At 36.4% G+C, this 15200-nt stretch overlaps 1 protein-coding gene across 3 annotated transcripts; it reads right to left on the bottom strand.

The window, feature by feature from the left end:
- Nucleotides 1–2762: 2762 nt before the first annotated feature.
- On the bottom strand, nt 2763–14876 carry Noa36 (zinc finger protein 330 homolog Noa36). Of its 3 annotated transcripts, none has more exons than XM_045738115.2 (7): nt 14745–14876; nt 13162–13301; nt 10728–10898; nt 7272–7385; nt 6859–6976; nt 5323–5487; nt 2763–3953 (listed from the first exon to the last, which is right to left on the bottom strand). In XM_045738115.2, exons 2-7 carry the CDS (start codon nt 13279–13281, stop codon nt 3754–3756), a joined length of 888 nt encoding a protein of 295 aa, XP_045594071.1. In that variant the 5' UTR covers nt 13282–13301; nt 14745–14876; the 3' UTR covers nt 2763–3753. The 3 variants fall into 3 exon arrangements, with proteins under 3 accessions (XP_045594071.1, XP_045594072.1, XP_069183846.1); XM_045738116.2 differs by having other exon boundaries at nt 13162–13291; nt 14745–14833; XM_069327745.1 differs by lacking the exons at nt 10728–10898; nt 13162–13301; nt 14745–14876 and adding an exon at nt 9970–10116.
- Between the last annotated feature and the right edge of the window lie 324 nt (nt 14877–15200).

Below are 15200 nucleotides of genomic sequence, written 5' to 3'. Positions count from 1 at the left end.
GTCAACTTTGGTGAATAATACGTTATCTTGACAAGTCTTTTGGAAACTCTATTGGGGATATTAGTAGTACTGGATAGTTTAATATTGGTATTAGATCTTTATTTATTTCAAATATGTGATGTGTTTTTGTTTAAAGATGTTGCCTAGCATAGAAATTGTGTCGTTTATACTTTACCCAGCCAACCAACGGTAGAGAGAGCCACTTGTTGATTCAGTTTTCTATGGTAGTAAAAGAGCGCGCACTTTAATAAAATTCTTATACCTAGTAGCTCTCTATTTTTTTTCTTTAAAATCTTACCACCTGTGTTAAATGGAATAATATTAATAAAATATTGTACATTCAGAAAATGTTTCAACAAAATAATAACTAGAAATATTCGAGAATTACTCATATTATAATGGGAGTTTAGAAACCCAGAAATTATTTCTATTCTAAGGGTGTTGGTCGGAAGCCTTTACCTTATATATGCACAAATAATGAAAGGTTGAACACAAAAGAATTACAGCAAATCATAATTTGGAGCATCCTTAATTTTCTGAGTATTTATTATGTATTCCTAAATTCTTTTAAATACGTGCAGTGTTGTACGTATATAATGTTTGAAAAATAACAATAAGTTGTATTTAATTTAAGGATACTAACACGCAGAGCGTTTTGGGCATAAAATGGAAAAAACTAAAAAGAGATAAAAAAAAATAATGAATTGCGGTAGATTAATAGATTGATAAATTGAGACCACTAGTGCTAGTGGCCCTCGGGTAAAATTCAGGAAATGTTCAGATTTAAGCAATTCAATTCAATTTCTTTCTTTATTATGCACCCCATACCCATCTCGTGGGCGGTGGTGTAAAGGATTACAGAGGCACATAATCGGTTCAGGAACTGAACCCTGGGCCAAAGTGCTGGCTGGGGCTTGAGTTTGTAATTGTTCTAATGGATGATTTGTGTCGAGTAATTAGAGGTATTGTTTATTCTTAGGTTAATTTTATCTGTGGATTTATTATCAAACAAAAATAGAAGGTTTTAAAAATTTTTAAGGGTGAGTTTGTTAGCAGTTAACCAAAGATGGACTTTTTAGTTCAGTATTCACCTTGTTCATTCAGAATAAGAGGGTTAGTCTGAAATTGTTAGCTTTAGTGAGATCACCACTTTTATGGACTGGGATTACTCTTACTTTTGTTAGAACATCAGGAAAGGTTCAGAGTTCAGGTGATTTCTTACCGAGCAAGGCAATGGTTGGAGCTAAAAATCTTGAGGCTTTTCTTGTAAATTAGGGTTGGTATCTCAGCAAGGGTTCTAGATTACTTTTAAGTGTTATGATTATATCCCTTACATCTGAGGAATTAGTGTAAGTTAGGTAAAGAGACTCAGGATACCTGTATGTAAGGTAGTCATTAATATTGGTTAGGGATGCTGGGATTTCATTTGCAAAGGATGTTCTGATAGATGAGAAGAATCTATTGATATTGATCTATTAATGTGTGTAAACTACAACAAATATCCCATTAATATTTGTATCACCCTGTTGTATTTTTATATTTTAAATAGAAAATATCTAAAAATTCTTTTATATTTTCCTTTTGTATATAGATAAAAAAGTTTAAATTAGGCAACATTTAAGGCATGCAGAAGACTACACTCAGCAACTTTATCATTATAGGTTAATATAAGTCAATTAGGGTTTAGTTTCCTATTGATGGGGGACAGGGAAATCTGTCAGGCTTATTGAGGTTCCGCAAGTTAGTTTAGTTCAGTTCACTTGTAATGCAGCCCATACCCATTCTGTGGTCAGTAGTGGAAAACATTACAGGCATGTAATAGGTTCAGGAACTAAACTCCAAAATTCCTTTAGCTAAGTTACAGTCTTTATAAGCTAGTTACAGTTTAATGTATGTATCATCAATGGGTTCGATAACCTCAAGTAGTCTCTAAGCTAAGCAACTTACATTTGCGGTAGGGTAGTTTCATAATTCAATTTGCTTATTATGCACACCACCCCCATCCAGTTAGCAGCAGTGGAAATGTTACAGTCTCCCGCATTTGCTACCTACAGTTAGCAAACTGGGGATACATTACTTGGCTAAAATTTCTGCCATAAGACTAGGTCAACAACTGACCTTCACCTAGCAAGATGCAATCCAAAGCATGTAGTTGCCTTACTTAAGGTACTGACAACCAGCATTGTCAGTGCTTTTTTGATCTCTTTAACCATCTCCAACATTATTATAAGATTAATTGGTTATAACAGACATAGCCACTGCACTAATTACTTAAGGCAGCCTTAAAGCCTTTTATAAGCCTTTCTTCCTGGCGAGTCCCCTCAGTGGCTTCCTGTTCCTACCCTTTCTTCTGGTGTTTTGGGAATCGTCTCTTTGTGGCAGAAAAGTGTGATGATCAGCTGGCCGGAGTCCTGGGTTGCAATATGATGGTGGCAGAGTGTAACTAGCAATTGTAACTAGCTAATTAGCATGTGCACAGTTGCCAATGTTTCTCCCAACAGTTACTACTTTTACGGTAGTCTTACTTTTATAATGGTCATTTCCTCTTGGGTTGGGTTGATCTAGATTAGTTGATTAAACTCTCTTTGCATCTAACGAGTGGACTAGATTCTGCAATGGCCTGGTGGGGTATGGTAGACTTGGAACTTATCAAGCGACTGCCTCAGGTAACCACTGATGGGAGCCCTAACAGAAACATTTGATAAAATGAGACAAACCCAAAAAGTATCTCCTCTAGTGGGATACTTAATAATTAATTTCAATCAATCTTTGAACCATTTATTTATAAACAAACACAATCGTCTAATGAATTACAATGCTAGTTAAGGCATGCATCAAGAAACACACGGCATCTGCTCAAGCATCAACAGAACTCTGGCCATCATATTAAATAAATAAGAGTTGAATGCTACTCTCATAAATTGGTCTATACACTAATCATGTGCCATCATTTGCACTTAAAGTACAGGACAGAAAACCTATGCACAATAAGCCATGGCTGTATTCTTTATGGTCTTCAGCCCATTTGGTTTCTTTTGATTAAATACAATATGTCAAAACAATAAAAATAATGAAGTTGTAAAATAGAAATAACCCTTTATCAGTTATATAAGCTTATTAGTATACAGTATGTACTGTATCTCTACGTTGTCTGTTAACATTTATAAGAGTTCACAAAAGTCCTGCTTATTAATTTATTTTAAATTTATATGTGAATTTTATAAATAATAGCAATTCTATATACAAAACCCAAAGAAAATGCAACTTCTATGTATTACAACTAATTACGGTACAGTATCATACATACAGAAAATCTGGATATTATAGTTTCTTAGTTCCATTCATAGAAAAATAGATTTTTACATGTATTAATAAATATTTTCCGTATTAATAATAATGTCATCTTTCATTACATCACTTAAATTCTATAAATACAGTACAATGATATCAATCAAATTTTAAATAATTGACAGATTTATAATTACAGTACTGTATACATATCTGTATATTTTACCCATTATTTATTGCAAAATGTTGTCGTAAAAATCTATAGGATCAAACAGCATTACATTTAACTTTTCATATGTAAACAAAGTTAGAATTAATATTCTAAGGAAAACTAATTAAATACATATAATATCTCCAAGGCTACCGCTTCCATACACCATATTTCTTGTCTGAAAGTTAAACGTTACCTAATGAATTCTTCGGCCGAGTCTACTGCACTTCTCTTCAGCAAGCAACTTTTTCCCTTCATTTGCTTTTCTCCTCTTCAACTTCTTCCTCCTCCTCCTCAGAGTCATCCTCATCACCTTCTTCATCGTCATCATCATCATCATCATCATAGTCATCATCATAGTCATCATAGCTATTGCCGTATCCTACTGCACCTTCTTCATAGTCATCATCAGGACCGTCTCCCAGTTGTTGCCGCCCAAACTTGTGGGTGCGAGCTATGAGGAGACAAACATCATTAATGTGCCTAAAAATATATAAAGGGAATGTAACAAAAGACCCAAAATATAGCGAATAAACTATATTTGCTTTCCAATTTCTGTAATCTGAAATACCTGTACTGATAAATATATTACTGTAGTAACAAAATATACCAATACATAAACTATATTATTAAATGATGATAACAATATATACTATATACTTAAATTCTTCATTCATTCATTTCCATTACTATGTTTCCCCACTGTTGTGAGGGTGGGGAGACATCAGTCCAGAGAGAAAAAGGGAGAAATTTGGTGAGTCGTGTAACAAACATATACTGTAGAGTGTGCCATTCATTACACCATTCCCACTTTATAACATCACAGATAGGCAAGCGAGACCACACACAAGCAGTCATTCACAGTAGCATCCAACTGCTTCCTAAGCCCAGGTGTACAGTGCTTCTTTCTGAACCTCAGTGTACAGTACTGTACATTCACTCTTGTTATTACAAACCACTGCCACCCAGCCTAGTCCCTTATCACATTCGGTGTATTGTTCACACTCACTCCCTGCTTCCTCAAACACCATTTAAAAACATCAGAAATGATTTCTTATTGCAATACTGAACTAAATTACAGAGAAATCACAATAGCGTGATGCATCAAATGAACAAATCCACAAGGGCCGTGGCGAGGACCGTATCTTTCTATATCTTTGATGCCTTATTCTCAAGGAAACTTCATGTAGAATTCTTAGCCATCCAAATGGTAAAAATGCATTTAATGATTCCTAAGTATAAGAACAAAAAAGTTATCATCTGGCTCAACAAATTCCCTTGCTTGCCTTCTGACTTGTATTCAAGCACGGAGACTTTAGCTATAGACGGCAGAAGAAAGTGCCATGCAGGAAAGCCAAAATCAATAAATTGATAAACCATGACATGTTTTTGTTGCCAGGTTTCAATATTTTACCAGCATCAAATGTGAAGTTGTTTTGTCTAACCAGAAGCGTACACACCTTGGCAGCCCACCAAATCTATCAAGGCTGATGCTCATTAATGTGAATCAGTGTCAATATTGAGCTGCTTTTAATTTTCCTAAAGTACTGGAATTTTGAAGTTGTGGTTTATGGTATTAAAACTGCAGTACATTACAGGTGAGCACAAGTTGTATTCAGCATTAATCAGGCATATTAATCACAAATCATTCATGCTGATCAGTATTTATCAGATTAATTTCTGATAATCTTTTTTGTATCAAGTACCTTAGGTGTCTTACCTGTTCATTTAGCTAAATAAAATGAAGAAAAGTTTCAATTTTTGTTTAATTCCTGTAATAGCAAACATCCTTGCAAACAATCTGTATAAAAATTATTACGTACTTGACATGCTGAGTTCCTTAGTTTCCTCAGTATCATAACCACATTTGGGACAGGGAATCTTCTGCTTGTTATCATACTTGAAGCCTTTCCTCCGCACATGTTCTTCACAATAACAAGTCTTGCACCGAAGACACGAGTACTGTCCATGACGATTGCAAGACAAGCCTGAAGGAAAAAATAAAATAAAATATATTGTCTTTGGGCAAGTCACTTGCAATGGAAACCATTCAAAATAAGATAGTTTGATTACACAAGGATAATCAAAAAGGGTATCCATAGTCTCCTATGGTGACACATATATATATATACAGTATCTAGATACTAGGAGGGTATCTGGTTGCACCTGGGGGCTCTCTCCACTCCTTTCCCACTTCCACCTCTCTCATCTCTGTTAAAATCTCTTTCCTGAGCACAGAAATGTAGGAAATAATTAAAAACAAGAACTTACTTTGGCTGCAATGAAGTGGAGAAGATGAGCTATAACATCACGGCCTGATGTTCACCAATGCCGGAGATTCCTGGAGCTGGTCAAGCGGGGGATTCAACACACTTAACTTGCCACGAATATATTCATGTCCTTTTTTCAATGCATTTTTATTGCTATCTTATTGTTTGTTTTGCTTATCTTATGCACATCTATGTAATTGACATTATTTACAGAGTAGAACATTCATAATGTTCCAAGAAACTGTGATGTTTATGTGTCCATAAAAATGTTGTCACAATATTATTTGAGACAATAAGGAATAGCAGTCCATATAGCACAAGGCAGCTTTACATTCAACACACCAGGTACACAGAGATTTTTCCATCCTCATCTCTCTGTTCTGTGTGCTTGCAAACAACACACTCACGTACACCTTTTGCAAGACTTCCTGTATTTGGTATGTGACCAATCTTGTGTAGTGTGAGGGCGTCTTTGCAAGTCAGTTTGTTGGGAGCAGCGCGAGGCATTGCTAGTGCATAAACCTTTGTCACAACACTACTTCTCTGGCTAAACTTCACAAGTAATTGTGAAAAAGAAAGCAAAACTAAAATTATAGACTAGTGGTTTCTTGCCAGATTTTACCAAATGCTGCTTGTAACAGTTCAGCACTGTTGCACCTGGATGAGGTTCTGAGTTCTACTACTTCCCAGCCTGACCTGGGGCCAGGCTCGACTTGTGAGAACTTGGTCCAACAGGTTGTTAATTACCAACTGGTACAAAATACAGGTTGGTATTTCTGGTACAAAATTATCAAAATCTTCCCACACGAATACACCTATAGGCTGCATTCAAATAAATCATAGTGGGTTGCAAAATTGAAGTGATTCCTGTTTTCTATTTGTGGATCTTTGGTTAGGTTAGGTTTGGGCAATCTAGTATCTCGATTTAGTGATGCTGGAAATGCTTGAGAGGATGGGCTGAATCATCAACAAACTGGATGATCAGAATGTCAACCATTAAGGGTCATAAGGGCAGTGACCTTTGGGAACACCAGAACATAGATACCAGTTATAAAGTTCAAATATTAAAAACAGATATACTGTACTCACATTTATAGGATTCTTGCTCTAATACTTGGCACGAAGCTTGGTGCTCAAACTGGTCATCATCACACAAGAAATTCTGACAGTAATGACAACGGAAGATTCGGCCACCATGACTCCAAACCTATGGAGTAGATCATTATTATAACATTATAACTTAATTCACTTTGGTTTATGACTTGATCAATCAGGTGGCCACTTTTAATAACTTCTGAGAGTAGCAGAATGATGTGCTTAAAAGATGCTCCTCTCAAACACAAAATATGTATTTAAGACGTACAACTGTAAATACAGTACCAGAAAAAATATTCCCTTATAAAAAACTTTGGCATGGGACCTAATTCTAATTTGGTATACTGTACTGCTAAATGGATATAGAGAAAATTAATTTAAAGGTTACACTACAGTATGGTACTTACATCTCGTTCACATTCTATACACGTGGCATCGACAAGTGGACACGTGCAGGGATGGGTCTGGAGACACTTGCGTCCATGACATATCCACGCCTCGCAGAAGTCACAGATAGCTCCCTGAAATGTAGGAATATGTCACTAAAAGTTACATTAATGATACAAAATAATACCGCTACCATTACTGTGCTGCTTATTAATTTTAGTGACAATGCAAAAAATTTTTAGAGGCACAATATACATGTAGTTCAACAAGAAAGCACCATACTCAAACTGAGCAGGATAAAAGAAAATGCCCCTAACTTGTAACTATGTTATCCAATCTTGAAATCAATAGCTATGAAAGGTTGACCAGCAAAAAAAACTGAAGCCTATAATGAAGGCTCAGACACAAAAACCTCCATCAGTCATTAAGCAATACCACTAATTACTAATCAGAATCCATTCTCTGGTCAGTGCCTGGGTACACCACAGGAGAAGTAGACTCCCACTGAGGAAGAAAAAACCTATAGCTTCAAATGAAGATAGGGAGAACTGGAGCCCCGAGAGGTAGTCATGTCCTCACAAGAAACCCCTTCTTCCCAACACAATGCAAAGAGATCACAGCCTTTAACTGCACTAATGTTTTGCAGGAGGAAGAAACAGTTTCACTTAGATTTAGCAGCAAACCGAAGAAATTTGGGAACCAAGCACTTAATGCCAGATACATCAGCAGTAGAAGCACTCAACAACAATGTTCGAGCAGAGCTCTTGGGATCCTGAGGTCAACAGAATTCCTATTGACTGTGGGGAACCCAGCCAAAGTGATACTCTTGGATACGACACTGCAAGGAATTTGCCTTTCATAATTCCATTTTGCGTTACACTTACTTTTACCCATTTTTGCTAGTGTGATATACAGTAGCTGTTGTTTAACCTTTGCCATCCATTATTCACAATCTTGTTTTTTTTTCAATAAATAACATTTAATTTTATATTCATCCACTTAGGGTAACTACTGTTTAATCTGAGAGATTTATATGGAATATTATATTTCTGAACATTAAGGATATCTTTAAATATATGTAATAGTCATCTACAAAGTACTCCAGTGTCAGGTCACTCGCTGTTGCAGGTGTGTCATCATCCAAGAACTGCCCACTCTGTGTGTTCAAGACCGTCTAATCTACATGCATTAGTTCTTGTTTTAATCCTCACTATCAGTTTTACGAAGATATGGGACAACGACAGAATTTTCTCGTAACCAATTTTTCAAATCTGATTTCTTTATGGTTACTGATACTTAATCACTAAATTCTTTTATGTTATTGGGTTAGTGCCCTACTGTTTACTAGTCAACGTCAATTTTTCTTGGTTTACTGTACACAAGTACTGAAGGATTACTGTTGAAGACAGCAGTTTTAAACTACTGTACTACTTCCAAAATCTCTTCAGCCACAGTACTTCCCATTCTGTTTGCCCAATTTATATTACTGATATTAAAGACACTTACAATGCAGATTTTATTATACACAGATGCACTACGATACTCTATACGTATATGACTCCAATTCATTCTATTCAAGTATGGTGGGCCAGTATACACAACTTCTTCTATTAGGTTATCATCAGCTTCATTCAGTTCTAACCAGATTATTCTGAATGTTTGAATAAAATTTTAAAATGCTCTCTGGCAAACACTGCTACTTCCCCTCCTTGTCAAACTAACTACTGTATTGAAATAAACTACGTACTGTATATACCTAAGCTTAGTATTTCACTAACATTGTTCTGGTTTCAACATTCGCTCATCTTCATGTGATTGCAGTAACACCTAATATTTTTGTGCACACAAGTGCGGTAACAATTTTATTTTTGTTTCTAGCTATTTGTGTATAAACCTTTAAGGCACTGTTATGTTTATGCTTACATCCCTCTTTGCTGTAATCATCATCTTGAGAATTCTTAGTAATCTCAAGTCAGTACAGTAATTATCAAAAGATGCCATGCTGGGAAGACTATGTAGCATTGTCTACATCACTGGATATGCAAAAGGTGCTAAATATCACTCAAGATGTCAAAACGAGAACATAAGGACACTAGGCAAGCATTAACAAAAGTTACGGACTTACAAAAGTTTCTAACAAAGGACAAATGAGTCTTATGGACAATAGGAAAGAAAGGTACATATTACAGTCATCCCCAAAATTGGGACATCCTACAAGTAGGCGCATGACTGGAAGTGGGAAAGAACAACTATGACAAAAACAAAAGAAATTAAGATACAAGGCCAAGAGTGAGTATTAAATACAGTATAACGAAAAGCCTCTTTCTTGTAGAGCCCTGGTAGTTTTCTGCAGTTACCTCACCAGTTTGCTTGACCAAAAGGTGATCTTATCAGTTGCAGGAGTTTTGTTATGCCTACCGAGAACCAGAGCCAGAACCTGCCCCCCTCCTTTTGTTCTTTAGAATTTTCCATTTTTCCAACTGTTCACTCCTATTCTAGGTAAATGTCAACTATATATGTACAGTATAACCAAGATCTATCCCATAACTGCCTTTATCTCAAGTGTTATCATATACTGTATCTGGATAGCAATATCTTATTCTACATTTCCCTACATCATTTTCAGTTGCTCTGATAAAAATTTTGGATTGATTCCCATTTCCAGCCATTGTGTTATCCATACAGTATTACTACAGTAACAATATCCTCAATACCTACTCCTGGAAAGCACATCAACATCCCCCTCTTCCTTTCCTTTACACAGAACGTCCTATCCATCTCCCTAACTTGGGAGTCTCCATCAATGCAGATGTATTGAGTCTCTTCAATGTCCAACCTTTGTTGTTCCATGCTACCTCCTCCCTGCACTTATCTGAAAGCACAGCAAAAAGAGCTTAATGTTTTAACTATAGCTTCGGTTGCTGTCTTCACCATGTGCTTTGTCCCTCTTCAATGTATCACCTTCTAGCAATATAGTCTCGTTTCCTTGTGTCTCACCACCAAGTTATAATCTTGAACATTTACAAATCCTCCCTCTGCTGTACACATAGTCGTATACTGTATACATACAGTAACTTCTTCTTAATGCTTACTCACCTCTGCCCTCAAAGAACCACATAACTTAAACAAGTTCTAAGGAAAAAGCATTCTTCTCTTCTTTGACATAGCTAGGAACACTATTGAGACTAAGGAAGTTAACTTGGCTGTATATAGTAAATAAATACTTTAAATACACTTTCCCTGGCCTGGCGGGCCCCCCGCATCGCACCGCAAGATAGGCCGGGCATTGCCGGTGAGCACACAACCCAATGTTACACTCTTTCACTCGCAATGTTTATACGTACAGTATTAATAAGAATAAGCAAAAATTAATGGATGATGGCGTTGACATTATGCCCTAAATTGCGTATATTGTTTAGATGACTGTGATTAACGTCATCACGGTGTCAAAGTGTTAAATATATACATTTACTTACCACCATTCCAAGGCCTGTGGTGTATGTACCAGGGTGTTTCACTACACAGTCTCCTGTTTTGAGCATGCACTTCACTTTACCACAATGTGCACATTGTGGTAAGCGCTGGACAGACTGACAAAAGTAGCAAAATGCGCGGTTCTTTTGACGCCTTTCACATCTATCACATTCCTGAAAAGGCAGATAAAGTACATATACTGAATATTTATGTATAAAGCATGTAAAATTTACACAATAAAAAATGAGCTAACTTCCAAGGATGTTATAGAATAGAGTACTGTACTGTACTCTACACTACACATATGCAAAAGTGCTAAAGCATATTCCAATGTGTGTTCTTAGTGGTTTTCTATTGTCATACTGAATACTGCATTAAAAATTAAAAATATAAATAGGACTGAAAGAACTCTTAAGCAAAGTGTACTCCAGATTTGTTTTTTTATCTATACAAAGCTCCTCTACAAAATTAATTACACACACACTCATGTTGAGCCGATGGCCATATGATGTAGGGAACACCACTTCTTGTTCGATCAGCAAAGTTAAGTAACATTAGGTTTGGTTAGTATTGTACTTGGATAGGTACACCGGACCCGAGATGCCTGGCTCTGGAACCACACGACATGTGCAAGGAGGGCCGCCTTGGAACACCTAAAGCTGTTGCAAAAATCGTAGCTGAGAAGACCCTCTAAATTATATACCTGTATCATTAATTAACAAGCGTGGTACTGTAGTCAAAACTCTAGAAAAAGTAGTTAAAACAAAGAGTAGAACACCTGGAGAGTAATGACATAATAATGGACAGACAGAAAGGTTTTCGAACAAGAAGATCCTGTGTAACAAATTACTTAGTTTTTATGACAGAGCCACAGAGATTCTACAGGAAAGAGATGGTTGGCTTGACTGTGTGTATATATAGACCTAAAAAGGCTTTTGACAGAGTCCCACACAAGAGGTTGTTTTTGCAAAGTGGAACATGCTGGAGAAGTGACAGGGAGACTGCTGACATGGATGAAAAATTTTCTGACAGACAAATGAGGGCAGTAATCAGAGGCAATGTATCTGACTGGAGGAGTGTTACTAGCGGAATACCACAGGGTTCAGTTTTTGCACCAGTAATGTTCATCATCTACATAAATGATGAATATTAGAAGGAATACAGAATTATATGAACATGTCTGTTGATGATGTTAAACTACTAGGGAAGATAGAAACATAGATGATTGTTATGCTCTTCAAATTGACCTAGATAAAATAAGTGTTTGGAGCACCATGTGATAAATGGAATTCAATGTAAATGCCATTTTAAGGAATGTGGAATAGGAGAAAACAGAACACACAACCAACAAATTATGGGGAAAGGAATTAAAGAACTCCAACAAAGAGACACCCAAGGGTGGTTCTGGATATTAGAATGTTGCCAGAGGAACACATAATGAACACTGTATGAGGAGCATATGCTTCACTTGCCAACTTCAGAACCCCTTTTAATTACATGGATGGTGAAATACTAAAGAAACTGTTCATGACATCTGTGAGACCAAAATTGGAACATGCAGCAGTTGTATGGTGCCCATATTTCAAGAAGCACATCAATAAACTGGAAAAGGTGCAAAAGCATGCTAAAAAGTGGCTTCCAAAAGTGAAAAACAAGTTATGAAGAGAGGCTAGAGGCCTTATATATGCCAAAGCTAGAAAATAGTATAAAAAGAGGTAATAGGATCACCACTTACAAAATAATAATGGGAATTGACCAAACTGACACGGAGGAATTCCTGAAACCAGCAACTTCAAGAACAAGTGGGCACAGATTCAAGCTAAAGGAAACAAAGGTGCCAACAAAAATATTCAAAAGTTTTCTTTTACAATCAGAGTGGTAGACGGTTGGAACAAATGAGAAAATTGTGAAGCCAAAACTGTCAGTAATTTTAAAGCGTTGTATGACAATGAGTATTGGGAAGATGAGACAACACAAGCAGTGTAGCTCTCATCCAGTAACTAAACACACAATATCAATATACATATGTACAGTATATGTATATATATGTATGTATGTATGTATGTATGTATGTACAGTATGTATGTATGTATGTGTTATGCCGACACCACCCAACCTATGACCACATCCTCTGCAGAGTTGGATGAGGCTAGCCCCATATGGCCTCCAACTTTGGGCACAGAAAGACAAACATTATCTCTTAGTGTAGATTAATATATTTTAAAATGACTGTTCAAGCTATTAAATTGATCTGCCTATACTCCATTTAATATACAGTACTCAAAATTGTAATACAGTATACACTCTTTAAATTGGGTTTGAGTCATCAGAACCTGATAAAAAAAATCAATTATTTTATGGATTTTTTATCTAGTTCCAAAACAATGAGAAGATATTGCAATAAATAAAAATACAAACAATTATTTTATGATTTACCATCATTGAGTTACAAGGAAGATCAGCCAGAGAACGATTGGCGCGACCCTTTCTCAACTCTTTCTGTCGGGCCTTTTGCTTTTCAGCCTTCTTTCTTTGGCCTGTCTTTTTCTTCGGCATCTTGTAGTTTCTGTAATAAACTAACACATAAATCTGTATAAAAAATGTGTAGCCTAGTTGACATATGTATGACATATCTATATGACAAACATACAAGCCAACAAAGAAAATGTATAATTAAGATTTTTTTGGTTTAGTTAGCATTTGGAATCACAAAATTTGAAGTGATTTTGCATTTATGTTTACTCTGTAACATACCATGAATGAACAATCCAAAATGTTTCACTCACTTGCTTGTGAGTGGAAACTCTCTATGGAAAACAAAATCCCAATTTCAAATTTTGTTGCAGTCTCTGGGATTTGGAATGTGTAGGACCTGATCCTTTCTTAAAGGTGAGCATTGTAGCTGACCCTGACTGACCAGTGACACATACCCCCGTTTTTCCATGTTAGAAAGCTGAACAATGAAAGCCTCAAGCATCTGGCCTACAACATCAGACAGACAGACACATTGTATAGATATACTGTACTTGAGAGGATACCTGACCTCACCCCAGGTCTTTCTTCCTTCTTTGCCCCTCACTTCCCATGAGAGCCAACCCCAATTTGCCTATGAAACTCCCATACTCCACATTCTTCATGTGTGAAAGTTGGGTGAGGCTAGTCCCAAAGTCATCTGGCCTCCATCCTCGGACAGACAAACATACTTTTTATTTTTAAAGATACATACTAGATAGGGTATCCGGCAGTGCCCAAGTTTCTCCAATCCACCTCACCCATTCTTCTCTCTCTTTCCCTTTCTCCTGGTTCCACCTTCCCCTCTACCACCAACCCTCTCACTCTCCTTTCCCTCTCTTTCTTATCTTTCTTCTCCTCTTTCTTCCCACATGACACTGCATTACCTTATATTAAGGAGCATTCAAAAGAAGCTACAAAAAAGGGCTTTTCTACTTATAGCCATGTTATCATACAAAATAAAAAAAAGCATTCTGTTAACATAGCTACACAAATTTTTCATTAGACTATAGGCTATTGCTGATGGTTATACTGTATAGCTTGCCATACATATATTCATAATTTTAAAATAGCATGACCCTTATCATAGCTCCTATGTAATATCTTCATCCAAGAAATACACCTGAGGCAAACATAAATTGTTTACAATTTTGCCCTGGAGGGTACATTTATTGGGCATCATTGATACAATACGGACAATATATCTAAATATAAAAGCATATACCACTAAAGAGGACTCAAGCAAATTTATTTGGTGTGTTTCAACTATCTGAGCTCCAAACAGGGGCTGTCAGTTGTCTGCCGAGTCGTCACACTAATACAAGCCTGGGGTACCTCCAAGCCTCTGTGGAATGACCTGCACACTCCAAGCTATGTTAATGCACTTGAAAAGCTTTCATGCTGGCGTTTGACATTAGTGAAATATTTCAAAATGCTTCAGGAGCTTTTGGGTTCGGTTACATTATGAGATAAGAATAGAGTTGTTACTTGCTGCTGAAAATACTCACTTTACGTCAAAGACTGAACCGCTGCGAACTCGTGCTGCCGCCTCCCATCCGCCACATATTACTGACTTGTGTGTTCCTTTTAGTGCAGAATTACAACGGCTTTATAATTGTTATCATTCCCCATGATTAATATTATGGACAAATGAAATATATTTCACAACACAATTAATGGTATTTGTAAATCTTAGCTGCTAATATAGAGGAAAACTGACATAATACAGGAATTATTTGAAACAACCGAATAGTCGTATGAAATCAAATTGGTTGTATTAGCGAATGCTGCCAATTTGACAAATTTTTAAAATAATATTCAACTTTACTATGATTGTCTTTGTACACCAATTTACACACTTTATTTCATATAACGAAAACTGAAAGTGACCAAACTGTGTCATATAAACAAATATGTGTTTACTTCCCGTCTCCACTGCCATCGTTCGTGTAACTCGTAGACGG

This window comes from Procambarus clarkii, chromosome 20 (assembly GCF_040958095.1).
Source record: "Procambarus clarkii isolate CNS0578487 chromosome 20, FALCON_Pclarkii_2.0, whole genome shotgun sequence".
Classification (NCBI taxonomy): Eukaryota; Metazoa; Arthropoda; class Malacostraca; order Decapoda; family Cambaridae; genus Procambarus; species Procambarus clarkii.
This window is presented reverse-complemented; position numbering and strand designations above follow the sequence as displayed.

What these genes read in the sequence shown, in the direction of transcription:
- Noa36 (XM_045738115.2), bottom strand. Translation starts at nt 13,281, where the DNA reads ATGCCGAAGAAAAAGACAGGCCAAAGAAAGAAGGCTGAAAAGCAAAAG. An exon ending in GTATAGAATGTGAACGAGAT is followed by an intron (nt 6,977 to 7,271) that starts GTAAGTACCATA and finishes TCTACTCCATAG; the next exon opens with GTTTGGAGTCATGGTGGCCG. An exon ending in AGAGCAAGAATCCTATAAAT is followed by an intron (nt 5,488 to 6,858) that starts GTGAGTACAGTA and finishes TTTTTCCTTCAG; the next exon opens with GCTTGTCTTGCAATCGTCAT.